General features: G+C 43.1%; 2 protein-coding genes across 7 annotated transcripts in view; one reads left to right on the plus strand and one right to left on the minus strand.

Annotated features, from left to right (window-relative positions):
* The window catches only part of acss3 (acyl-CoA synthetase short chain family member 3), a 38,818-nt gene extending 19,359 nt beyond the window's left edge, over positions 1 to 19,459 (plus strand). For 2 of the 4 annotated variants that reach the window (XM_018755862.2, XM_029248765.1), the window contains exons 11-17: positions 12,958 to 13,053; positions 13,376 to 13,439; positions 15,487 to 15,568; positions 16,485 to 16,607; positions 16,686 to 16,785; positions 16,985 to 17,160; positions 17,251 to 17,527. In XM_018755862.2, coding sequence (XP_018611378.2) covers positions 12,958 to 13,053; positions 13,376 to 13,439; positions 15,487 to 15,568; positions 16,485 to 16,607; positions 16,686 to 16,785; positions 16,985 to 17,160; positions 17,251 to 17,319 — 710 coding nt within the window. In that variant the 3' untranslated portion in view covers positions 17,320 to 17,527. Of the gene's footprint in view, positions 1 to 12,957; positions 13,054 to 13,375; positions 13,440 to 15,486; positions 15,569 to 16,484; positions 16,608 to 16,685; positions 16,786 to 16,984; positions 17,161 to 17,250; positions 17,528 to 18,387; positions 18,448 to 18,843; positions 18,891 to 19,383 lie in introns of those variants that run through there. The other 2 variants (XR_001966276.2, XR_001966277.2) reach the window with 2 other exon arrangements.
* The window catches only part of ppfia2 (PTPRF interacting protein alpha 2), a 112,030-nt gene continuing 105,126 nt past the window's right edge, over positions 19,414 to 26,317 (minus strand). For 2 of the 3 annotated variants that reach the window (XM_029248763.1, XM_029248762.1), the window contains exons 21-28: positions 25,611 to 25,692; positions 24,717 to 24,917; positions 22,231 to 22,263; positions 21,949 to 22,124; positions 21,742 to 21,839; positions 21,266 to 21,441; positions 20,889 to 20,957; positions 19,942 to 20,300 (exon numbers count right to left, since the gene is read on the minus strand). In XM_029248763.1, coding sequence (XP_029104596.1) covers positions 20,082 to 20,300; positions 20,889 to 20,957; positions 21,266 to 21,441; positions 21,742 to 21,839; positions 21,949 to 22,124; positions 22,231 to 22,263; positions 24,717 to 24,917; positions 25,611 to 25,692 — 1,054 coding nt within the window. In that variant the 3' untranslated portion in view covers positions 19,942 to 20,081. Of the gene's footprint in view, positions 19,473 to 19,941; positions 20,301 to 20,888; positions 20,958 to 21,265; positions 21,442 to 21,741; positions 21,840 to 21,948; positions 22,125 to 22,230; positions 22,264 to 23,497; positions 23,561 to 24,716; positions 24,918 to 25,610; positions 25,693 to 26,317 lie in introns of those variants that run through there. The other variant, XM_029248764.1, reaches the window with a different exon arrangement.

Below are 26,317 nucleotides of genomic sequence, written 5' to 3' on the forward strand. Positions count from 1 at the left end.
TCAAATGACTTTCATGATATTAATGGCTCATTTCTGGTGTTTGTTAGTATCAGTTATCAGTAACATGATAATGTGTTTGTGGAGATTACGTTTTTTGTTTTCTGTCATTTGAAATTTGTTTTAAATGTGGCACATACTGTAGTTAATGAAATGATGATGTTTTTGCAGTGTTTTTAATAGCTATTTTGAAGACTCTTACAGAACCTGGTTGTTTAAGCGCTGTTGAGTCAGTGACTTGGTGGTCACCAGCAGTTTCTGTCCTCCTCCTCTGTCCTTAGTGTTGAAAGGGTTCTGTCCTTTGTCACCGTGATTGAGTCTATCCATGTTATTGGTGGTTATCCTCCTCATTTTCCTGCAGCTTTCCCAAGCGTTAGTCTGAGGAATTTGATCTTCCCATGATGTAAATCGAAATACGATAAACTGTCTTATGAGTTGTGCTTCTAATGACATTTGATCCAACCTGATTTGATCCAGTATCCATCTTTTTGTTTTCCATGCTTCCCATAAAATTCACCAGCACCATGGTTGAAAAAAAAAAAAATCCAACTTTCACCTCCCTATGTTTAAATAGATTCCATTGCTTAAACAATTCTAATCTTCAGATTTTATAGAACCTACCCGTCAAACAAAATGTGGTACATCACTGTGATTGTGTTTTTATTGACTGTATAGATGATGATGCAAACTCAAAGTGGAAACATGTTGACGAATGTTGCACATGCAGTTTCAAACTAAAAAATGAAAGTCCGGCAAAGGACTAGTGTCCTATCCCATTTTAAAGATTGCTTCTGGAACACAGTGACCCTGCACAAAATGAGCAGTTGGTGGAAGTGTGACAAAGATGTAGGAAGCAAGAGTGAATTTTTCAATAACTCTAGCTTAATCTGAGATTTTTATAGAATTTAACCTAGGAGTAAATTGATTGATTATTAAGCTTTCATTGATTATGATGTAGTTCTAGTTTTATTTGTAAATTGAGGACCCAGTGTATTGTATTTATCATAAGGAACTTCTAGGTGTGAAACGATGTCAACTCTAGTTTCATATGGTATGTTTGTTTGTGCCATAATTAATGCTAGTGGGTTTGATCCAGGTCTTTATACGTTAGATTCTCTGACACTACAGTTTATTGGTTATGACCTTTAACACCATTACCAATGTCAACTACATTTGGCCTAACAGTGCTTTGTTAGGTTTATGAGGATGGTTCAGTCCAATCCAAAGCTCATCCTAGCTGTAGTTTGAAATGAATCTTCATTGCACTGTCCTGCTGCTTGACTGTTAATATCTTCCTTCTTGTATTTGACTTTCGGTGATGTCTCCTTGGGGGATAGCTGTGCTCTGAAAAATTCCCAGGGAATTCATAAATGTCTTGCAGTGGAGCAGACCTCATCATTTCAGAGCGCAGGTGAGGCCAAGCTTTGTGGTATGAAAACCAGAAATATTGCAAAAACTGTTGCTGCTTCATTGTGTTTTGTTGAAAGGAAATTGATGTAAGTCAGCACCTAGATGTACAACCAGTGGTATAAAAGAATGCCATTGTCTGGACAGAGGTTTGGGAAGGATATGAATTAAACCAAATTAAGTGGACTTTGCATCATCCTTCATCAAAATGTTTGCTTGGAAATATGGGAGGGTTGCCCTGCTTTCAAAATATTGGTTGCCCAAATTTGCCACTATATCTGCAATACTGTCATCATTCACAAAAAAGAAAACAAACTTCTCGCAGGAATAAACAAATGAGCTCCTACAAATAATAGTCCATGAACACAAACAAATCCTTTTATGACAGTTAAGTTTTTTTTTTGGACTTGTTTAAAAATGTTTTCTCTAACTTTTATTTTTATTCTGTTCTGGCTGATGCTGATGGCTGGAAGGTATGTGTCATTGAGTCAAACTCGACTTAGTGACCACGCAAATGGTTTTCTTTGTACGGGTGTGGTTTACCACTGCTGTCTTCCATGTATGTCTGTCTGCATTGCAAACACAGGGAGAACATGCAGACTCTGTACACCTTGAACTGCATTAGCACCAATGCCAGAACATGGAACTCGGGCACTGTGAAGCTCCAGCTTTACTGCTGTGCGCCTTTCTGGTCAGCTCTTAATAGCTCAACTGACAGTAGTGCGGAAGTCAGTTTCACCATTGTCAGTAGTTCCTGAGGTTAACCCCTGCAGTCTTACTTAGTTTCACAGATGTGGAAAGTTTTTAATATAACAAGCAGAATATTTATAGTACATACTACAGAATAAAAACTATTCCTTTTTCAAAATATAACCGTAGTAAAACTTTGAACAGGTTTAATCTGCCTATTGGGAAGCCCTCTGTTGCCTGCTGAAATGGTCAAGTAGGTGATCTAGGCAATCGAAGTACGTCTGATGTGGCTGCTGGCCAGTACTGTGTGTCCTCCTGTTACCAGCAATCAAGTAACACATTTTCAATGAAACAAACATTTATTTTATTTATTTAATTTTTACTTAATTTTTAAAATTTTTTATTTTATTTAATTTATTTTCTGCACCTGTCTGTTTTCAAAATTGTATTTCTTGTGAGGTGAAAGTCACCCGTGTTTTCTCGTCATACATACCCAGACATAGTAGGAATGTTGGACTGGATTAATTCAGCTCAGATTAAATCATATGTCTGCTGTTCAAAAGTGATGGTGATCAGTAATTTTTATGAGGAACATTGCACATATTTAAAGGGTAAAGTAGTCGACTTAGAATTTTTTGATGACATGTTAATTTCAATTATTGTAAAATGGTTTTAATGTGGCTTTAAACAATAAGTCAGTTTGCAGTGTATTTTTATTTGTTACAGCTATACAGTTGTGTTTGTAAGTTGTGGACCCAGTATACAGCTAGAGCACTACAAGGTGGCAAAGGCAGGCCGTGTGAAGAAAATGTTTAAAAATTGCAATGATTTAACAACACTGTTGGCCAAGAATGACGCTACTAAGAGCCATTCTTACATTTAAATTTATTAATTTAACTGATGCTTTTTCCGAAGTGACTTAGTGTTGAATTACTTGCAATTATTTACCCATTTATACAGCGGGATAATTTTACCGGAGCTATTTAGGGTAAGTACCTTGCTCAAGGGTACTACAGGTGGAGGTGGAAATCAAACGTGCGGCCTTTGAGTCCAAAGGCAGGAGCTACAACCACTACACTACCGGCTACCCCAGTTCTCTTTTTCTCAGAGAAATTGTTAATTTCACAGATTTATCCATTTGGTCTCTAACGGTGACATTTAATGGATGTACCGCATAGCAGATCCAGACCCAAATTTATTAAAACATGAAATTGTCACACTCTGACACATGGAGATACTTGTTCAAGGAAGAGGTACTCAGCCAGGAGTAAGTCTTCTGCTCATATATGTTACCCTTTCTCTGCATTATACATTGTGAGAACCTGCTCAGGTGTCGCCTTTTAATTTTGTTTGGGTGCAGTCATGTTTCCACATTCAGATGTGGCAAACTTTATGGGTAGTACAGGGAAGGCTGTTGCAGGGCTGTGTCTTGCTCCCTCCAGACCTCTTATGAAAGTGGTGCATCACTTCCTTCTCTGAAACGACCAGAATTCAGTTTCTCCTCTACACCTGAAAAGAACTTCTCAGATGACGTTGCTGAAATTCAGTAGCTAGATCTTCAGTCGGAACTGTTCTTGTAGAGGTGTTATTAAACTCTTGGGCAGTATAACTCTGAGTGAAGAACTCTGGGTTCAACTCGGTAAAGCTTTTTGATTATTGAAAGTGGTGTTTAGAGTATCCCAACAATGTGATTTCGTTATTACACAAGGTACTGAAGGTCAGTTCTATCTCCGGTAGAATAAGAAAATGCTCTCTCAAAATGTAGTTAGGAGGGAGAGTCCAAACATTCTGAATGCCTTTGCACTGTCAGTTGGTTCAAGATCTGGTGAGGAACAGTGATGATATATGAGACCCATGACATTTTGTTTAAACCCATCAAAAATGAGAACATGTAAAAATACATCTTGGGAACACACACACACACACACACACACACACACATTTTCGGAACCGCTTGTCCCATACGGGGTCGCGGGGAACCGGAGCCTAACACGGCGTAAGGCTGGAGGGGGAGGGGACACACCCAGGACGGGACGCCAGTCCATCGCAAGGCACCCCAAGCAGGACTCGAATCCCAGACCCACTGGAGAGCAGGACCTGGTCCAACCCACTGCGCCACCGCGCCCCCCTCATCTTGGGAACATAGTTTTCATTTGTAATCAATTTCAGAATAAACATATAGCTTCAGAAAACAATGCAACTGATTAGGTAAAATGTGAAATACTATGTCTTTATACTGTTTTTCTTTGAATACAAGTCAAAGTAAATTTACAAATCACTCCTTTTTGTTTTATTTCCATTTTTCATACTGTCCCAACTTTTTTTTACAGTTAGGGTTGTATGTTGAAGTCCATCGTAGTCGCATTGTTTTCACTGATGACAAATAGGAGGTGAAGTCAGCAAATAAACTTTTCAACCCAGTATGTACCAGGAACTCTGAACGATGACTAGTGGAAAGGTCTCATAGTGGCAGCATGAATCACCTTATCTCTTTGTGGCTGTTGACAGGGCCACCGCTTTATTTGAAGCATGTCTTCAGCTGTGGTTCCACCCTGCAGTTTGCAGAACAGTTTCACGATGTGGGATTGCAGATCAATGTGACGGAATTGGAGCAAAGTTTTGCTCAAAACATGAAAAATGTTGCTTGAAATGACTAGGCAAATTCCTGTTTTATGGGGGTTGAACTGGCATTGCCTGTTATGGAAAATATTGAGTCCTGGATGAAAAATCCATCAAATAAAATTAGTTAAAACACTGAAGTTTTATTATATGGAACAATAGCACCAACATATTTTATTTTTTCCAGCAATCTAGCATTTAATCTTATTTTTTTTAATTCATTGTCAATAACCACTTCTAGGGGGGTGCGGTGGCGCAGTGGGTTGGACCACAGTCCTGCTCTCCGGTGGGTCTGGGGTTCGAGTCCCGCTTGGGGTGCCTTGCGGCGGACTGGCGTCCCGTCCTGGGTGTGTCCCCTCCCCTCCGGCCTTACGCCCTGTGTTACCGGGTAGGCTCCGGTTCCCCGCGACCCCGTATGGGACAAGCGGTTCTGAAAGTGTGTGTGTGTGTGTGTGTGTGTGTGTGTGTGTGTGTGTGTAACCACTTCTATAATGCTTTTTTTTTTTTTTTTTTTTTTTTTTGGAGGAAAAAATATGGTTTTAATGCCGGTTGAAAAAAACAGCTCTTCAACTTATTGTAATATGGGGGGGAGGGGTATGATGAAGGAAATAAATGTGAGCTACTCTCTAACTTGAAATGCACCGAGCGTAGTCTGTTGTGTGATCCTGCTTGGAGGCATGCACTGCATCACAAAGCAGATGGTGTTGGATAAGGAAAGAACAAACAGTGTTTATCAAAGCGGAGTCAACGCAATGACCATTTTATTGTGCGGGGAGATGTGCAAAAAATCTCTAAGAACTCCCTTCAGCCTTATAGTGGAGAGTTTGTATATTAAGAATTACATTGAGCTTTTACACCTTCGAAACAATGCTTATGGAAGTTCCTAATGACATGGTATGGTCCACTAAAGGTCGAGAGGAGATATCCTTGACTGATCTATCTAATGGCACTTAGGCTCTTGCTTTGTACAAATTTTCATCTTCTTTAATAGAGAAATGAGACATTCTTTTCTCTTTTAGACAGGTTGTGTTGAAGTAGAAGAACACTGAGGTCAGCTTCACCTTAATCTGCATGTACCAGTGTGCCCAGAATCAACAGTAGAAGCTTGCAACATGGATAATGAATTATGGGCACTTGCACGTATAGTCTCAGATGTGGTAATAAGAGTGGAGGACCATGGAACCCCACAATGGGCCTGATGGATTTATTCGCGTGCGCATACGCGTGCTGGAGGCTGGTAGAGGGGACAATCTGTGCAGTAATTAATTGGGTTAGCTGGATGAGCCATTCTCTGAGCGTTCAGATCACACATGTAATAATATGGCTGTTAAGACTGAATCTGTCTTGGAATACACATGGAAATTCAGATTTTGGAGAAATTTGAAGAATTTTAAAGAAACTTTATTTTTCCTTTGCTGGAACAGTTAACTAATTTTACTGACATATTTAAAGTACTGCTGTGATGGCTGTGACGCATGAAGGTGTGCTTCGAAACAGGCTGTGATGTCTACTGGAAGTATAAAAGATACATGTATTGTTGAACAATTGTCAATTAAATAGTTATTTTAGTCCTAACGTTACATATCAGTTTTTATTTTTTTGCTGTATCTTAAGATGAATGTCACTGTACAGTCAGACCAGCAATATTCCACTTGGACATCACTGCTTGTGACCTTGGGGACGGGTTGTGGGAGGAAAACAAGGAAGCTGAGAATGCTGTTTGTCTGCTCTTAACATCTCAGTCCCCACTGTCGCCTCACTGTAATACCAGTGCTGTTCCTCATTCGAGAGTTCTGCTGTTCTCTCATGTCTTCCTCAGTGAAATGTACAGCATGTCTGAATTCATTTACCATGCTTTTTTCCCTCCCCCAGTTTTCAGTAGAATCAGTGTGTGACCTTTTAGTGGTGCACTTCATCTTGGGCCATTATGAATTTCAGTATCAATGTATTTTTTTTCTCTCTTCCTGAGAATGGACGTTGATAAAGAAGAGAAAGGCGCCTGAACTGCTTTGAAACCTCCTGATAATCTCTGAGCTATTTTGGGACAGAACTGTAGGGGGGGAGCAATGAAGGTTGCTGATGTCATCTGTGTTGCTTGGCAACCAGTGAGTTTCCAGTCGAGAGCATCTGCGCTCGCTAGTGTGAAGTTGGCTATTTGGGTGGCGGTTATTAGTGGCGTCGGATGGATTTTATTTTTCTCCTTCACTTTAGTGAGCCTAAATAATCCTGTTGTGGCTTTTATTTGAGACAGGACTCTTGCTGTGCTGTGGCACAATGACAGCACATCCTTTTCCCATTTTGCACTGAGCACTGCAGTGTAAAATATGCTCTTCTCATCCTGTGGTCTCTCTCTCTTCCTAAATGAGCCTCCAGGATACTGGACGACCTGTTAGTGAGAATATAAAACCTAGCATTTTGTAGTAATATCAGAATTATGCCTGTGCTCTAGAAAAATTTACACGCAAGCTTTTATTCATGCTTCTCTTTAACAGCCTTAAACACCGTAGCTGAACTAGAAGTTTGAGCAGAAACCGCAGGGAACGATGAAGGCAAGTCCAGAGGTGGTCTTGCACAAACCCCATTTGTATCTACAGTGGTAAAGTGGTGCATCTTGCATTTGTTTTTTTAAATGGGTGTCTGAAGATGTAAGGCATGTAGGGTGTGTTGATGGTCCTGTTGCTCCCTTCAGAGACCCCCAGTCCACCTTGCCCTACCGATTCTGGATTGTTGTTGTCAATCCTCAGAATTATCTACCCTGGCCCCTTATGCTTTCAACATTCATGTTCTGAATTTTTTTTGAAGATACAAAACTTTTCCAGATTATTTATTTGATTTCATTTTCTTCCCTTATCAGATTTACAATTTTTGCTCTGTGGAGTAAAAACAAAGCGGACAGAATAGACACAAGAGTGGCACTGCCTTTTGTCTCATGTTTATGGAATAAACTGATCAACAGTCAGCATTAACTGGGAGTTTGTGGAGATGACAATTTTATTTTCAGTGTTTTGAAAGTACTATTAATGTAGTTCAAAGTTGAGAAAATGTTCACTTTAAAATGAAAAGCCAAAGTTTGTTTTTTGTAAGTATTACAGCTTTTACAGAACCTAGAGAGGTAGTTAATATTTACTTTTTATTATCCTGGATCCCTGGATCGATCGGTCCATCAGCTGTTGTTCAGACAGCGCCGATCACAACACGCTCTCCACTTCTTATTATGCAGATGATAAAGTTGAAAAGTGGCAAGAAGCTGATGTGGCACATGCTTAAGGGAACAGCCAGATGTTGGTTTTCATTCAGGAGATTTTGGAAATGACTTTTTTTGTTGTTTTTCAGAATTATAAATGAAACGTATTGTTTGGAATTAATAGAAAATGATGACGTAAGTTTGTTATAGCTTTGAGGTTTTTGCAAAACCAGATCAGTGAATAAATCACGGGGCACTACTATGCTTTTACAAATAAACTGGTGGCGAAAGTGACTTTGAATATATGAACAGATTGCGTTAATAAATGGGCTAATAAAGTCCTCATTGTGTTTGTTAGTTGAGGAACCGGTGTATATTTTGAATGCAGCGGTCCATTACATGTAGTGACAATTGGGAGACACATGAAATACAGCTGCCTGGTTTACACTGTAACAAATCTTTTCAGGAATAGTTAACATCAAATCCTTCTGGGTAGAAATAGGACAACTCGGAGGAGCCGAAGTGCTGAAGTAGTATAAGGGCGGGAGGTAGCAGACTGATGTGAATAGACCAGTTTAAAGCTCTTTTCCTTGTTTCCCCTCCTCTGCCTAATTCTGCCTTTACCCCCCACCTCTACCCATACCCTCATTCCTACCTTAACCCTTTAACCCCCACCTCTGCCCATAGCCTTATTCCTTCCCTAACCCAGCACTATAGTTCATTAGCATTAACTCCGGCTCTTTGCAGGTACGTTACAAAGTGTGATTAAGAAGCATAATTACCATTCCTTTTTCCAAACTGCCCTTCTTTCGCCTCTGCTGACAGCCTGCATCACTTGTGCTTCAGGTAGCATTTTAACGGAAACAAACTGTTTCATGGCTCTTGGGCTTCCATTGATGCAGTGCTGATTGTCACTGATAGGTGGTTCTGTGCACGTGTGTGTCCATCGCTGTCTTTTCAAACATTTTTGGAGGAACAAAGCTGAAGCATACCCCTCCGAGATGCCCCAGTTTATAATCTAGCGGCTGTAAAGATCTAATGGGTGTAGACGTCTGTTTACCATCTTGGTTTAAGTCCGTCTTTAAACTCGCACTTTATTTTTATCATTTACTTTATTATTTGATCTAATGTCAGTGTTTACATTGGCTCTTTCCCTGCTGTGGTCATGGAACAGTTTGGAGAAAGTGTTTTTTGTTATCTAAATAGATTATCTACCTTGTTTTTTTATTATTAAAAGAATTTTTGAAGATCTTAAAGAACCTAGTGTGTTTCTACCAGAATATGCTTAATTGTTATGGCCCTGAGCACATTAAGACAGTGAACGGCTCTCTGTGCTCATTAGGCAGACCTTTATTCATTCTTCTGAGGGGAGTCAGGGATCTGCCCTTTCCTGGTGGCCCTTGCATCCCGGCCCCAGACAACTCCTCGGCCTGCAGCCCGAACACTTGTCATCCTTGACCCCGCCGACCCCTCATCAGGCACTCGTCTCATTCTGGGGATCCTTTCCGCTGCTCAACAGGATGCCTTCAATTAGGCTCTGGCTCCGTGGAAATTGCCGTGTGACGCTAAGCTGGATGTTTACTTAACATTTCTTTTTCCCCCAAATAAATGAAGCTAAATCATTTCTTCTCGTACTCCGGAGACTTCGCATTACTCTCTCGCTCTCTCGTTCTATATTTGTTTGTTTTATACAGTGGAAGGAAAACTAGCTTTGCACTGTTTGCAGTGGTATAACGGCGTGTTTGTGTGAATAGGCAGAGGAACAGAACGAGGGTCTGATTTGCTTACTCCGCTGTATATGCGCTCCCATCCGAAGAACACGCAAACACACGGGAGTGTAATTGTGACCTACACAGTGTATTCACGAGTCAGCGTCTGGCAGGCATTGTCCAGAACAGCTCCTTGGCGGCATGTGCCAGGCCCCTCATCTCAGTGGCAGTGCCACATGCCTCCCGTGAGGTTGTTTTTTTTTTTTTTTATTTTTGCTTTGACAGTCTTGTCCTCCATTCCTCCTCGCTGTGTGGCTTCACGTGGAGTGGCCTCATCTTCCAGTGCCAAGAATCCAAGTGTGTGGAGAAACAGATGCATTTGTTTGGGTACTGAAAGCGAGCTGCTCAGCTTCTGTTGCTCAACTGGCGTGTGAATGGATCTGGTTTTTGGTGACCTTTTGACTTTTTTTTTTTTTTTTTGCCAATGAAACTTTTGCTCATATACCCTATTCATACACGGGCAGTCTTTTTAAATGTTGTACAACTTGTTGTGGATATTGCGTATTTATCTGTTTATGCTGCTGCAGTGCAATTTGGGGATTAATCCAAGATTAATGTGTGCAAGGATTATATCCTCATGGTTTTTTAGATTTGTAGTTGCTGCATTTTGATTGCATCTTACATTTCTTTCTTCTTGGAATCCATGCAGAATAGTCGCATTCATCAGTCCCTAGAGAGCGGCTTCTACCAAGCATCATAAAGACCCATCATTTTCCATGCAGACCTTACATATTAGAGTGACTGTTTTTCAAAATGTCATATTTAGGGGATCACTGAATTGGTGTCTGGAAATTTAATTCATTCTTTCGTCACGTAACTGGGTGAACTCGTTTTGTGTCATCTCTCTGTTTGGCAAATTTCTGTTGTGATGGAGTTGAATTTCCATTATTTCTTTTGGGGGGAAAAATGTTTCCCAGACAAAAAATGTCACGTATATTTCATTAAAATATCAAAATAAAGGTATTTTATGCATGAAAATGACAAAAACAGCTGCATATTCAATAATATTTGTACCAAAAATGTTATTTCTGGCATCTCTGTACATATTATATTTTCATTAATAAGTTCATTATTGAAAACTGCAAGTAGAGTGCTGGGTTCTGGAGACCTGGGGTCTATCCACGAGGCATAGGATGTAACACGGTAAACTCTAGGCAGGGTCATTGGGATAATGGGGCTCAGGGATGTTTGTGGACAGGACAAAGTGAAAGAGACTCATGGAATGTGAGCCTCCTTCTGTTGTGGAGTTTTTGTGTATGCTTGTGGAAGTGACTTGCAGTAACAGATGGTTCAGTGGACATGGCTGCGCAAGACAGAGGTGTGTGGGGTCATCGGTCTGGTAAAGATTAGACACAATTACTAATGAGTTCATTGTTTATCGGTGTGTTTGGGCAGTCCTGCTCATCCTCACTGTGATGCCTTGGACCACGGGTGTCCCATACATTAATCACTGATTTTTATTGATTGAGAATGTCAATATGGTTAGAAGTTCTTGTTCCATCTTGTTTTGTGGTACGCATGATTAAGTTTCTAGACACAGCGAAATGAATTTTATTAAATGCTCCCATGACTGTTCATTCCATGTTTACTTTGCTGTTGATTTGTGAACTGCTTGGGATAGGAGTTGTACTATCAGGAATTCCCAGGAATTTACCATTTTTGTGGGGTGTGTTACACTGCCTTGTGGTTTTATCAAGCTTGCACAAAGGTCATGCACAGAAATACGTATAATGAACAGCTAGCAAGCAAAAGTGCTGTTGTATGGAATAATAATCCTGTTGTATGAAAAAGGGATAGATATTAAGCCATTGCTATGGTTTTACATTGTACGGGAGACTGTTACATGAGGGCTGAGTGTAAACCCTTGGAAGAGGAATACAGAGAGAGTACAAAACTGGTTATGCCTGTAGCCTGTAACTCACTCTTGCTCTGGGCGACTGGCCATGCTCAGCAGGCCTCCGTTTGAATGACCCATTAAAGAAATGTGGGAAGGAATAGATGTAGGCACAGCCCACAGAACATCTGTTTCGTGTGAGCCTCCCGCTCTACAAACAGTGGTGAAGGCAGGCGTGTTTTGCTCGTTTCTCATTATTTTATTGCTTTGATGACTGATCTTTCCCCGAATTATATGACGTTGTATAACTGTCCATGATGACTGTTAGCCAGTTTTCTCACATTTATTTTCATGACAGTGGTTTTGCTGTGTGGACGGTGGGCTGGTCCTTTGCAACTCCCAATGCAGCGATACAGGGGCTCCAGTGCAGTGGCTGCTCTCAGCCCTGATTTCTGCAAGAAATCTTCTCCACTTTTTTCCCCCCTCTCTGTCCATGTTTTCACATGTGCCATGGTTTTCTAAGCCCACATGAGTGTGATTGTGATGGAAACTGGTGCAGCACAAAGGGCCTGTAAGAAGGAACCAGACAAGGGTGTTTGTGTAAGCGCGAGTGTGCTGTTGGTGTCCGCACACAGCCGAGCCTCCTGCGTCTGACACAGATGGAGCCTGCAGGACAGTGGATTGAATCACCAATAACAATGAACAAGCATGTGTGAACAGAACACGTGTGTATGTGTGCGCGCGCGTGTCTGTGAACTTCCGCATGAACTCGAACTGGAGTCTTTTGTCCTTTTCGGGTTGAATTTGGCCCTCAGCTTCCCAGTGTGCGAGTGGTAATAATGTTGATGGAGCAGTAGGATTTGAACCTGTCAGATGTGAGAAATGACGGTGAGGGGAAGTCAGAATTAAGGTCCATTAGGCTCCTGTTCAGCTTGGATCTGTGGTTTTTTTAACACCTGCAGGAATTTCTCTCTTGCCATCCAGTGTGGGTAGATAAAATGAATCTTATATTCTGTGCACATTTTACATAACTAGTTGTGTTGGTGGTTTAAAATACACACTAGATCCCTATCCCTTAATGGAAGTGTCACCGACACTTTTCTTCAAAACATCCGACAGTGTTAGGCTACTTAATTATGTACTCGTTTCTTCAGCTTTGTAATTCTTATTGTATCGGTTCAACAAGAATTGTAAGTACCTCGATCAAGGCTGCTACGGCGCATGTAGGATTTGAGCTTGGGTTCTTTGAGTTCTTATAGAAATGAAGTATAATAAATGGAAATTCTAACCTCTGCGCCATCAGCTGTCCCCTATTTGGTTCAAGTCTTCGGTCAAAATGTGAATACAGTGACGTACTGAAACACACAGAGAATGTATGACATATATTATGGCGAACTGAGTGTTTGCTTTCAGATGATGGTTTTACCTGTCGCATTCTTTTCTATGGTTCTTTTCAGAGACTGGATCTTCGATCACAGCATCCTGTGTTGGCCTGGGAAACACAGTGTCTCCCCCTGCTGGCCAAGCAGGCAAGCCGGTTCCAGGGTACAATGGTGAGCACTTGATGTTTACTTTGGTTATTGGTTCATTGATCCACTTGGACTCTTCTTAAATTGAGGATTTTGAAATTCTGTCATTAATTATTATTATTATTATTATTATTATTTATTATTATTATTTTACTAATGAGCTGTGTTAACAGGCTTTTGTATACGTTTTGTCTTTTTTCCCCACACATTAAGCCATATCAACATGTATTGTGCTCTCACAGTGTTGTCTCATATTTTCAAACGTCGTCTTTCTGTTCAGCATGACATTCACACACACTTTCTGATATTGGCAACTGGAGATGAATGTGTCGCTTTTCTCTTTCAGTCAAAGTTCTCGACGATGACATGAGGGAAGTGGAACCGAGGACTCTGGGAAATATTGTTGTGAGGTGAAGTTCAGCAGATTGTCTTTGTGTGTCAATCCGTACAGTTATGTCTCTGCCGTTTTCCTGGTATGAGCTGCCAGTCCATCTGAAAAAGGATTAAAGGCATGGAGGAGCCTGTAGGGATCTCTGTACTTTTCTCATACCATGTCGGCCCTTATCGCCGACTTCCTGCCGTAGCAACAAATTTAATTTGCGTTGACCGGTCAGACTTCCTAAAACCTTTTTGTAAATGGGCTGAATTGAAATCCTTGTTTGAAAAAGAACCAACTATCTCTCTGATGTGAATGTAATAGACATCTCAGCTGAACGGCTGCAAAAACGTCAAAAATGACACTTCCACATTTTATGTTTATTGACTGCGATATTGCTTTCCTGTCTCCGTACTGCTATGCTGTTAACAAAAGTATTTTCCCTCCAAATCAAAGTGAATCTCAATTTCTTAATCAGCGTTCAGAGTTTGTGTACCTCCCATAGCAGCTTTAGAGACGGCTGCAGCTACTCGTGATTCCCAGAAATTCCTTTCCCTCATTACCGCCATTTTCAGAACGTTGCCGTTTAAACTAATAGTTATGATTTATAAACCATTAAATTTAAACTGCTTGAGTTAAACTTTAATGACTTTATTTGTAAAACAGCTGTTGGAAAGAGTCCAGAAATCACTTTTTATTCTTACGGAACATAGTGGCAAACAGAATTCTTAACATTTACATAAATTTTTAATTAAACACGTAAGGGAAATTGGAACACTGTAAGACATTTTACTAGTGACTTGAGACTGGGAGGAAATAGACTTGTTACTCTGCATTACTTTTATATCTTTCTATCGCTCTTTCAAAGGTTATTGCATGTTACAGTATTGGGAGCGATGACAAACAGCCTCAATTTTTTTTTTTTTTTTTTTTTTTTTTAGTAACTGATGAAATTAATTTGCATAAAACCTCTCATGACACATCTGGTAAATGCCCCCTAGCTGCTTTTAAAGTGAGTTTGGTTGGCCTTTCTGGAATATGTTTTGCTCCTAACATAAGCCCCAATGTCACTTTGTAGCAAGAAGGATTAAGTAAAACTGTCAAGTTTTTCTAGAGTCAGTTCATGCAAAAGTTTTTTTTTTTTTTTTTTTTTTTTTTTTTTTTTTTTTTTTTTTTTTTTTTTTTTTTTGGTTCAGCAGCATTTACAGCTGATGTGTAGGTGTGAGGTGAAAACTGTCCCCTGGCAGTTGTGCGTTTCTCTCGCTGTCACAGTGACTCTATTTTCCAGAATGATCCGTGTTGACAGAGGCTCCGTGGCTTTGATCCCAGATCCATCTTGTACTGCAGGTCATGAAGAAAGGTCCAGGTCAGGCCAGGTTAGACCCAGGATAGATGTCAGTCACACACATCTCAAGACTGAGCTCTTTACCCTCAAATGTAATAGTATCCTGTCTTTTTTCCTTCAGATTGGTGGCATGGTTTAGGTCTTCATTGAGTACAGGGTCTTACTGCTGGTGAAGCTGTGCATGCCAGATATTCCACAGTGCAGCATTTCCTTCATTGGCTTTATTTATATTGTCAGGAAAGTTGTTTTTAATGATGTTTATGTAGCAGGCATTTGTAGGGCACTGTCTTTAATCGTGCGCACTGTGGCAGAAGTGTTGAAATCATCCACATGGACAGCTGGAGGTTATTCAACCCTCGCTGGGTCACTGAGCGTTCCGAACGCTTCTCTAACGAACACTGTTGGGTACGCAGCCGTTTCGTGGCACACTTCATACCGTAGTGTACATTCGGTTAAATGCTGCGTGACAACAGCTAAGAGTCTTTCATTGCTGCTGGAACGGTGTGGCTAATGCCTCGGCGAGCTGTCTGCAGCGCTTGTCGTGTGTTGCTGTACAGGTGGTCCATCTCCCACACGTCCACGTTATGCAGTCCCCCGCCGTGTTTTATTCCCTCGAGTGTTTTATGATCCTGGCCACACAGCAATGAGGCGTTAATGTGCAGCCTTTCCCATTTGGAGGAATGCAGCAGTTGCTGCAGTTGCTGATCTCTCCCCTTTCTGTGCTTTTGGTCTCCAGACTTCCACTGCCACCAGGGGCTGCGCTCTCACTCTGGCAGAATGACAGGCTTTTCCAGGAGCTGTACTTCTCCAAGTTCCTTGTATGTACCTGGCCATTGCTCTCACCGAAAGGACACGCTGGAAACAATTATTTGTATTTCTCATTTTCCAGTATGGTGTACTGAGTTTTATTTCTTAATTGCTTAAGTAAACAATAAGAGCTCAAATTATGTGTGTTTTCCCTGTTTTTACCTGTTAGGTTAACTTATTACCGCTGTTTTCAGTCACTTGCTGTGTTTGTGGTTTAAGGTTTCCATCTAGTGGTGGAACAAAACATGACTTAATTTCTTCCCCAAAACTGGGTACTTGTCTTCCCAATATTAGTCATGGATTTTCAGAGAGAAGAAAATTTTCCAGCTTATTTTAATTGCATTTTCATCAATGCCTGTTCAGAAATTTTACACTGTAGCGGAGATAATTTTGCATTTACATTTCCAGTTAATAGATACCAGTAAACAGCAGCAAAACCGATGTGTGGCATTTTGACTCAATTCAGCACAGTTGTGCCGTTTACAGTTAGTGTCTGATGTTCTTTTGTGATTAAGACGAGAAATGGCGTATACATTTATTGGATAAATCGGTCAGTATTCAGCATTGATAAGGAGTTTGTAGAAACAATTTTATTTTCTGTCATTTGTAAATGATTTCTAATTTAGTTTAAAGCTTGTAAAAAGCCGTTGTCAATTGGGGTAGGCAGAGTACACCGTGGAGGGGATGCCAGAATAATGAAAATATAAATCAATCAAGCGATGCCTGTAATTATTCCTATTTTGTTTGTGAATTAGGAGGTAAAAGTGAGTGATTTTATAGGCAAATATAGTTACAGATTTTCCGTTTTAGTTGAGAAGCCAGTGTACTTTACTGTATAAACCACAAAATGAGCGTACAGATCATCTCTTTGTGTAGAATGCAAAAACCTTCATTGACATATATGTCATTCTTCATTTCGCTGTGTAGGGGTATTATGATACCATGGATGCAGGCTATGTTGATGAGGACGGGTTTCTCTACATCATGTCCAGGTCTGATGATGTAATCAACGTAGCGGGCCACAGGTTGTCCACTGGGGCTCTGGAAGAGGTATTGTCGCCAAGGGAAGGTATTAATGATGATGTCGGTTTGTCAGTTGGACGCTGATGAATGCCCTGCTTGTCCCAGGCTGTGCTGCAGCATCCAGCTGTGGTGGATTGCGCTGTGGTGGGCCTGGAGGACTCGCTCAAGGGTCACGTTCCCTTCGCCCTTTGCGTGCTCAAGAGCGGTGAGGGCAACCACTGCATCATTTAGATTGTCAGCAGACTGGCGCTATGTGCCACCCTTTATTAGATCCCCCCCCCCCCATTATGGGTAAATGCACAGTTGTACGTGTTCTGTTGTAGACACTATGTTTTATGAACCAAGCAGACTTTAGAGGGCTGTTAAGCACATGCAGATGTGCTCTTCTGGTTCTCCTTTTGTAGACTGGAAGAAGAGTCAGAAGGACGTAGCTGATGAAGTGGTCAAAGTGGTGCGTGAGAACATTGGGCCTGTAGCGGCTTTCCGGATGGTTCTGTTTGTAAAGGCCCTCCCTCAAACACGCTCTGGGAAAATCCCGCGCTCAACGCTCTCCAACCTTGTCAACAGAAAGCCTTACAAGGTCAGTGACCAGCCATGCCCCTCCACCTCCATTTGACAAGGGTGTAAAAATGCTTTCCAGTTGATTCTCTGTTACTGTCTCTCCATTCAGATCTCTCCAACTATCGAGGATCCGAGTGTATTCAAGGACATTGAGGAGATGGTCAGAGAGAAGATGTGAGCTGCAAGGATGCCAGCTAGTCCATGCTGTTGAGGTCTATCATGTGTCGACTGGATCTGCTCATGGAAGGAGCACTGCCTGTCCTTTCAGCAGAACAGTCACTTGGTCTAAGTGAGTTTGATGAATAATTACCACTAAATGCACGGGAGCAATGTGACACTTGGAGTTTAAACAGTGACAGAAGTGTGAAATAAATGAAGGAAATACATGTATTTTAACTATTCTTTGACAAGTAATTATGAAGTCCTATATTTATCTATACTCTAAGCAGCTAGACGATCATTTGTGAAGACACAGTCCTTGTTATTTGACAGTTTTATTGACAATGAAAATCTGATCACCATTTAGCCCAAAGAATTTTAATAAATAAAATGGACACAAAATAAATTCTCTGTACGTGCAAAACCAGAGCATTTAAAAACTCCAGCTCAACATAGTGGCAGGAGAAGGAAATTGGGGAGGGGGGTGCTGAGCTAGGATTAAGCAGCAATGAGATGACGACTAATGTTGGGGGGCAGGGGTCCATCCCAGGCACTCCTACAGAAAGCCAACAGTTACACTAAATACACTCACAGCAAGCAACAGACTGAGCTTTACAGTCCTCTGGAACGTCACACTGTCACATTCACAACACAAGTTCAGCAGTCTGCAGGAAGTTCTTCTCAAAGTGACGTGGGCTCAAAGCCCACAAGACAGAAGGCTTACTGGGCACGATCAGACAGCGTCTCCCAGGATGTCAGAGCATTGCTTCTCTGGGCAAGTGCTGCGGTCAGTCTTTGTGGTGCCTCCCTGGAAGCTGCTTTTTGGATCAGGGAGTTGTCGTCTTGGTATCAAGTTGAAGGTGCAACTGTTTCTCTGGCCAAAGCACTCGTCTCTGTGTTCCTGCATCCTCCACCAGTAGTTCCTTGTGGTGGAGGGAGCAGATGGGTGAGTGACAATAGCACACATGACTGTGTCCCGGGGGGGGGCAGGTGTTCACAGTTGAATGCAGCATTATGATGAGCCATGGAGAGAGGGACTGACTTGTATGTTCTGATTTTTTTTTTTTTTTTTTTTTTTTTTTTATAGGGTTAACTCAGCTCAGGTGAATGGAAAAATCAAATGTATAAAATGACTTTATGGAAGGAGGTAATGTACAAACAGCAGCATCCTTCAACTGTGGAAGTGACATTCTAGGAACATTGTACACAAAGTTGTTTTCAACATTTGTATATATAACTATATTAAAAAAAGCAATATTTATATTATTTACACATAACCCCCTGCATTTCCTTTACCAGAAATACACAGTACATACATTTAACTAGTTAAATTCCAGGGGGGGGGGGGAACAGTAGAAATGGCAACAAAAGGGGGAGCCAGCAGGGATGTGGTTAGCACCGCAGCCACTGCGCTGTTGTGCACTTGAGATGTGAGTGCAGAAAGGCTGCCCTGGGGTCTGCACCAAACCCTCTGTCAGGCCTTTGCCTTTGGGTGGAGGGGCTGCATATTGGCAGTGCATCTCATCTGAACTCCAATCCCCAGGCTGGAGGTGCAGCTGACCACCTTCACTTACCGGGACCAGCGTCCAGGTAAGGACCTGTTGAGCAAAGTCAGCAATATTGATTGGTGAATTCAAACTTTATTTATCCTGAAGGACATTGCACAGTGGTGTAGCAGTATGTACTCAATGCTATAGTGAGACGGTAACCAGCAGAGTAGTTAAATGTCACATTTAAACAAATACGTGACAAAAAATACTTAAAGTTCAGTACTGCCGTAAGAGTTGACTCGCTCAACTACTACTGTCGTCATCACTGCTATTTCTGTTGCATCGTCTGCCTTTTATACGGCTGGCTGTTGTAGAGGTTTAATTCAGGTTCTCCTGCTCTAAGGTAAAATGAGAGGGGTCCTTCCGAGGTTTTTCTTAAACCACCTCGGTACTTGCAGGCTTCGTTTTTTGAAATAGTGAGGCAAGTGCAGTTATTTCAACTGTTTACAATAGATGTGTCTCAGTCAGAAGTGGGCTGCAAAATAATTGTTCCTGCTGCCACTTTATTTCATTTTCATCTTCGTTACTCACAGCTGAGACTTGCTCCTCGTCATGGTAGCCCCTCAGCAGGAGTAGGTCCTCACAGTGGAGCTGTCCAACCTTTGCACCACAGATGGACCCACTGCGGAGGAGAAGGCGGGTCAGTGCACAGCGCCCACTATAGGCCACACAGAGATGATGGAGATGCACGCAGAGCCACGCTGTGTCAGATGGTTGGGTAGCGGAGTGAGGGCTCATTCTGAGCTCTTGACTGTGACATGGTTTGTCGGGGCACAGATATTGACATGGGCATTTACTCCACTTTAACTGGAGGCAGACACTGAAAGGCTGTGGGTTTGAAATGCTCCTTAACCACCCCCCACCCCCGGCAATAGAGAGCCTTACATAAGGTGTGCACAGATGCCCTGAAGGGAGGGAGGACAAATGAGAGGTAGGGGAGGGGGAAGAGGCGGTCCACTACGCCAGGGTACCTGACCTTGAAACCAGTCCAGATACATGTCGTCAGGACTGTTGTCCAACACCTCATAGAGAACTACAGTGCAGCGATCCAGGTTGGAGAGAACAACAAAGAGACGGTCAGAGAGCCGAGGACAGAGTGATGAAGCTGGTGTAAGGAAAAGCCGACTGTGAGACACACACACGTGCCCGAGCTCCCTGGGAGGCAGGTTTAATGCTGTGTGCTTGCCCAGCAGTGGTTCATGGTAAACCACTTATTTGCCCTTGGTGATGTTCAGCAAGGGAGCGTGGGCTGTGTCAACTCCCAGTGGATCTGCGGACTCCTGCGCTCACCTTCGGGGACCATCCTGCGCGAGTGGCCGGAGGTGGTGGTGAGGCGGAAGCCAGCAGGCAGCGTCTCGGCCGACCCGGGCATCATGCTGATCCCATGGACGTCCCGCGGTGGGAACTGCCTCCTCCATGAGGAACCCCTCTGGAAGTCCTTGTCATCGCCCTACAGGCCAGAAAGGGTGCGATCAGATGTTCGCTGTCCTACTTTGACAGCAGCATGTGCTCTGCTCTCATGTATGTGTACGTGACCATGGGAGCCTACGGTGCTTCTCTCTGTTTTCTTTGGTGAACAAGGAGATGGATCAGGTAAAATGTGAGTCAGCAGGTGCCGTACTATTTAGAGCTGCCACCCTTCCACTCCCAGAACACAGGTTTGAAAGCCGTCTCTCTTGAGCAAGGTACGTACCCTGAATTAATACAATAAAAACCATCTGGCTCTATAAATTGATGAGTCATTGTAAATGGTAGCTAAGTCACTAAAGTGTCAGCTAAACAAATCCAGGTCTGAAGTGTGTAAGTGGGGGAAAAATGGTTGACTGAAGTATAATTCACCCATTTCTCCAGCTGGGGAATTTTGCTGGGTCAGTTAAGAGGAAGTGCCTTGTTCAAGGACACTACAGTAGAGGGCAGCAATCGAACCCGGGTCTCTTGAGTAGAAGGCGGCAGCTCTAAGCAGTGTGCTGCCTGCTGCCGCCCAGGTAAGAAGAGCGTGTTACATACGGACAGTGAGACAAAGCCAGATGCCACTCACTTCGTCTAGTCTCCTCTCAGTGCCCAGTGCCAGCAGGTTGTTGTACTCTCTCTCCAGAATCTGTCGTGCCTGGGGGGAGGGGGGGATTCACTGTGTGTCACCAGGGGACAGCGACTTAATTTGTATGCTTTAAAAGTTGTAGCTGCTTTTGTGCAGGAGAGTTTCTTGCATATTTACCCTTTTAAATTCTAATTTAGTCTTGACATTTATTGACATGTCTCCTATGTGATTTTAGCAAAGGAGGGATGCTGCCTTGTGCTGTTCTGCAGTAATAGATAAAGGCCACGTCTGAAAGGAGCAGGTTATGCTCTTTACTTGTAGTTGGCCATCCGCATTATGGGATGCAGCTGTACCCTGCATTAGTATCCTGGCCTTACCTGTGTGCTCTGGTTGGGGATCTGCAACAGGAGCGCCAGGCTGCTATAGTCAAAGTTGTCATCGAGGGCGATGAGGGCGCCGTGCACACCACTCTCCAGCAGGGTGTTGGCGTAGTCGCGGAGACCGATGCTCTGCACCCAGCGGATCACACGCTCATTGCTCCATACAAGCACATCTGTGGACATTTACATTTGCGTTCATTTCGCTGATGCTTTTCCCCCAGACAGCTTGCACTGTTAAGCTACTTACCCTGAACGGCTCCAATGCAACTGTAACTACCTTGCTCAAGGGTACTACAGGGGGAGGTGGGGTTCAAACTTAGGTCCTTCAAGGATAAAGTGGCAGCAGCTCTAGCACTACGCCACCTGTTGCCCCCAGACATTCCTCACAGGTTTTGTAGGCACAGCATGGTAACTTTCCCCCGCGTCAAGACCATTGAAAACGTAGCTTTAGAGTTGCGAGTGCGTTGCTGTACCTCTAAGCTCGTGCTGACTGTGTTCTCTCCTCCTCTCCAGCTCTTTCCTGTCATAATTCAGTTTCTTCAAGCACATGATTCCATACTGCAGACTTGTCCTGGATTGAAAACGACAACCCACCTCAGCTGACTGTGTACAGTGAAACACGATGGTCATAATGGGCCCTTCGGAGGGCTGGTGGCTTGGTGTGAAGCAGCACGAGCTACCTGTGGAAGCTGTCGACCATCTTCAGGTGCACCCTCAGGTCCTTTTTGGTCAGGTGGTCCAGCATGCGCGCGTCCACCAGGCACTCCATGAAGTAGCTGCGGTACTGAGGCAGACCTAGGCTGGGCAGCCACTCGTTACCGATCCACTCGTGGTTCATGTCTCCGTAGGCCAGGGTCTGCAAGCAGGGAAAGGTGAATCTGTGACAAATATTCTGCTGCTGCTTCTACCTGCTCGGTGCTGAGTGAAAGATTTGAACTTGTACAGGAAAATGTTTTTCTTACCTGTGCCCAGCTTCCTTCTTCAGAGTCTGACTTCTGCATCATGAGGAGGCGGTATGATGTGTGGAAAAACATGAGGAAAGTTGGGTGTTACAGGGGAAGTAGGACTCTGGTCTGTATGTTTCTTGGATTTGATCAGTTAGCATCCAGATGGAAGAACAGCTTCACTCCACAATAAAAAGCTAGAAATGCAACAAGCATATATCTTTTCCTTGGCTTGTGTGCTCAATGTCTGATTAAAAAAAAAAAAAAAAAACCTTTTTATAAATCAGAATTAACTCAGAAAGGAAATGGAATTGTCCTCTTGTCAGTTATAGTTATCTTACAATTTGGTTCACATCAATCTAGCTGAAATATGTAAAATCATTTTGCACAATTATCTGATTTTTCAAGATGGGCTGTCAAGGGTAATGGTACAATATTCACTGCTAAATTCCTGCCGTTAGACAACTAATATAAGAACCATATCTAACCAAAGGGCTCACATTTGCTCTTAATGTGACATTCATTGATATTACTCATCTTGCGCACATCAAATAATTAAGGACTTCAGCGGTACAGCCGCTAAGTACAGTTCTTTCGTCCTAATGGGATACGTATTAAATTATATGATCTGAATCATAGTTAATGGGTCAATTAACCGCACAGTTCTGATCATTTCTGAAAACTTTAAATCTGTGGTTTAAGAGCAGGGATTACAGTTAATGTACAGCATTAGATATGTCTGTGGGTAAAGCCTTTCAATTAATTTAAAATGATGCTGCTGAGCTGCTTCCCGTGGACCCCACCTGGTTTCGTGCAACTGAAGAGCTCGACCGCTTTCCATTGAGCATTCCACACAGAAACCCCCAGCAGAGCACAAACATTGAGCCTGGCAGGCAATCAGCACTTCCCCTCGCTCTCAGTTCTCATGTTGGTTTGTCTCTCTCTTGAGTTCTGCTTTGCGACACTTTACAAGCGCCTGTGTAACCCATGAATAATGACGGGGGCGAAGCTCAAAGCACAGAAAAACTTACATCTACGAGAGGCTCTAGAGAAAGATGGTGTGACGCTTTTATGGTGTATCCTTGAGAATATTTAAAGTTTTTTTTTCATTTTTAATTAACAAATAAGTGGTAAGGAAGCTGCATGGATTGTGACCCTCAGCGTGTTAACGGATGACCGACACTGACCATTCGCTGCTCCACATGTACATATTTACAGAGAACACAGTGCAGCGAAACGAAAGCATGGGGCAAAGCGGGGTGACAAGGCGGGTGACAACACTGACCGTTTTGGTGGGAGCTGCAAGGTTCTCCATTTCCTCGTGGGTCACCCAGACATTGCCTGAGGGCTAGTGGGAGGGGACCACGAGCGACAGCAACCGTCCGTGGGGGCAAGCAGTGTTAAAGAAGAAGAGCAGCACCACTGTCAGCCAACAGTGTTACAGCATCACAGTTGGATGAGGAGCAAGCCCCACCCCCCGCACCGCAGTCTGGGCGAGGCACAGCATCTTCAACGAGGACCACACCACAAACAACACGGGGTGAAGAGACACACCGCTGCCATACGCTCGCATGTCCTGGACTCTACTGCAGTACGAGGCAGACGGCTAACAAGCACAGGAGTGTGAGGTTAGTAGCGAACCGCGTAGCTGGTAGTGCAGGTGTTTGGTGTTAGACCACATCAGCCCACATCACGTTGCTCTTTGCTACTGAACTGCATGCTGACCACACACAGAGCCCCACTGGGCTCACGGGAGAACAAGCAGAGGGAGCTGCGAGTGCTTTTAGTGGGCTGCCGCCAAGGGTTCCACCCCAGGGTGAGCCTGAATCATCCTCAACTGATGGCTTGGTCAGATCGCATAGAGAGAATAAAGCTTCAAACTACTAATCAACAGACTATTACACAGAATTGTAATACTTGTTGCCTTGAAGCATCGCAGGGAAAATACTTGGCAAAGTGTTATTTGATGGACGAACTTCCCCTTTTGAATCTGCTATAAGCTCAAGGGTTGTGTGAGTGATGACACTCTGGTGTTGTGTACCTCTGCTGTGTTTCTACACATCTTCGCCCCTTACAGCACGGTTAACACTGTGGGCCATTCTCCATTACCATGACAACAGAAAAGTGATCTAGTTGCATCTGAAGAAGAGTCTGGAGAGCTGCTGCAGAAGTTACCGAGACACTAATTGATCGGAATGATCACTCCTCATGCAAAGTTCTCCAACACTTTTTTTTAGTTGGACCTCATTTTGTAAACTACGTTAAATTTCCTTGTAGAACAAAAAATGCATTAATGGCACCAGGATCCTTATTTTTACTGGTTTGATTCAGTAATACAGTATACACGAGATATGTACCAAATAAATTAAGGTATGTATTAAATTTCTTCTTTTTTTTGAAATTTGTAAACTCATGTACTAAATGAGCTTTAGCAGTGAAGATGCCCCAGTATGAGGTGCAGCAGCTGTACGGAGCAACAAGCCTTTTGCAGAGACTGGACTCACGGTTCTGGAGGTGGGCGGCGCAGAAGGGCTCGTAAGGGACACCATCTCCTGGATGGCCAGTCGCAGCTTAAGCCGGTGCAGCGGGTTGCTGATTCCGATTTCCCGCTGGATCTCTGTGTCCGACAGCGCCGACATGATGGCGCCGCTCTTCACGTTGGCGCGGCAGGCTGCCACATACCAGGCAGGCATTCCCAGCCACAGCTGGGGCGCGTGGGAAGGAGGAGAAGGACAGTCAGCGTCTAGTCCGGTTTCTCCCTTCTAGTCACATGGCGAAACCAGGGTTTTAGTGCTCAGGTCTAAGCTGTTGGACAGAGATCGTAAATTTAGTATATATGGAAGAATGAAAGCCTTGTCTGCCGGTAGGTGGCACTAATGATCCGAAGTAGCAGTGCTGTATGTGTAGCTATTACGGGCTTCGCTTGTTTCGACTGATCTCATTTGTGTTTCCACTTCAGGTTGTACAATTAAACTATGTTGTGTAAACGTGGCCTTGTCAAAGTAGCATGACTACAGTGCGAACCTTACATCAATGGACCAATAGGTACATACAAAACAGCTCAGACTGGTGTTTATTATTATTACTAATTCAGCTGATGCCTTTCTCCAAAGTGGCTTACTATGTTTTGTATTACATACTAAGCTCCTTACGCTGATTTCCCCATTTGTACAGCTGGGAAATATTTACTTTATCAATTCCGGACAAGTACCTTGCTCAGAAAATCTGATTCAAACCTGGGTCCTCCCCAGTACAAGGTAACCACTACACCTCCTGCTGCACTATGTAACAATATAGCACAGTTGAACAATGTTTTTAACAGCAGTGCCGTTTTCCCCTTATTACGATGTGCTGTTTGTACAACAGGAAAGAGAACCGATGCCCCATTAGGGAACTACCTCCAGCCAGGCCACCACAGTGGGCCCGTCCCACTGGGCAAAGGGCAGCCCTTTCCTCCTGGCCTCCTCCAGCAGCTCATGCCTGTGGAACAGAGGAGAGGAGGAGTTACACACACACACGCCGCACGGGCACAGAGCTACAGGCCTCGCCTGCCAGAGAGGAGCACTGTCTACAGAGGTCCTCGGGCAGAAGGGGGCGCTTCGCCGATGGCTGCCTACCAGCTCACAGAAAGACAAGGTGCTGCGACGCATCACTTTCATAAACGGGAAGTGACTCACTCAAAAAAAATGGACACTTCTCACACGCTACGTCAGTGCAGTGTAGGAGAGGAAGGTCATGCAAGATGGAAAAGAAGTATCAGCTGCTCCTCAAAGATTTCTCTCACCTCAGGAGTATGGTGATTATACTTGTCACAAGATAAGAGGTATTTTTGGACATGCGTCACTGTTTCCAGAATACAGTGACACACAGGCATAAAACAATTTTCTTTACAGTCTGTAAAGGTGGTGTTACATGTTAAGAATATCCTTTACACACTTATACTGCAGAGTGCTAATGTGTTTATCATCATACAAGCTAACACTACTTTTAAAAGATGCCTTCAAAATCATTCTGGTTCTAATTCTTTGAAAACCAAATCATTTCATTAAAACTTTAAATAATTAAAAAAAAAAAAATTACTGAGTCCATTTAGTCACCTCCTAGG

This window comes from Scleropages formosus, chromosome 24 (assembly GCF_900964775.1).
Source record: "Scleropages formosus chromosome 24, fSclFor1.1, whole genome shotgun sequence".
NCBI lineage: Eukaryota > Metazoa > Chordata > Actinopteri > Osteoglossiformes > Osteoglossidae > Scleropages > Scleropages formosus.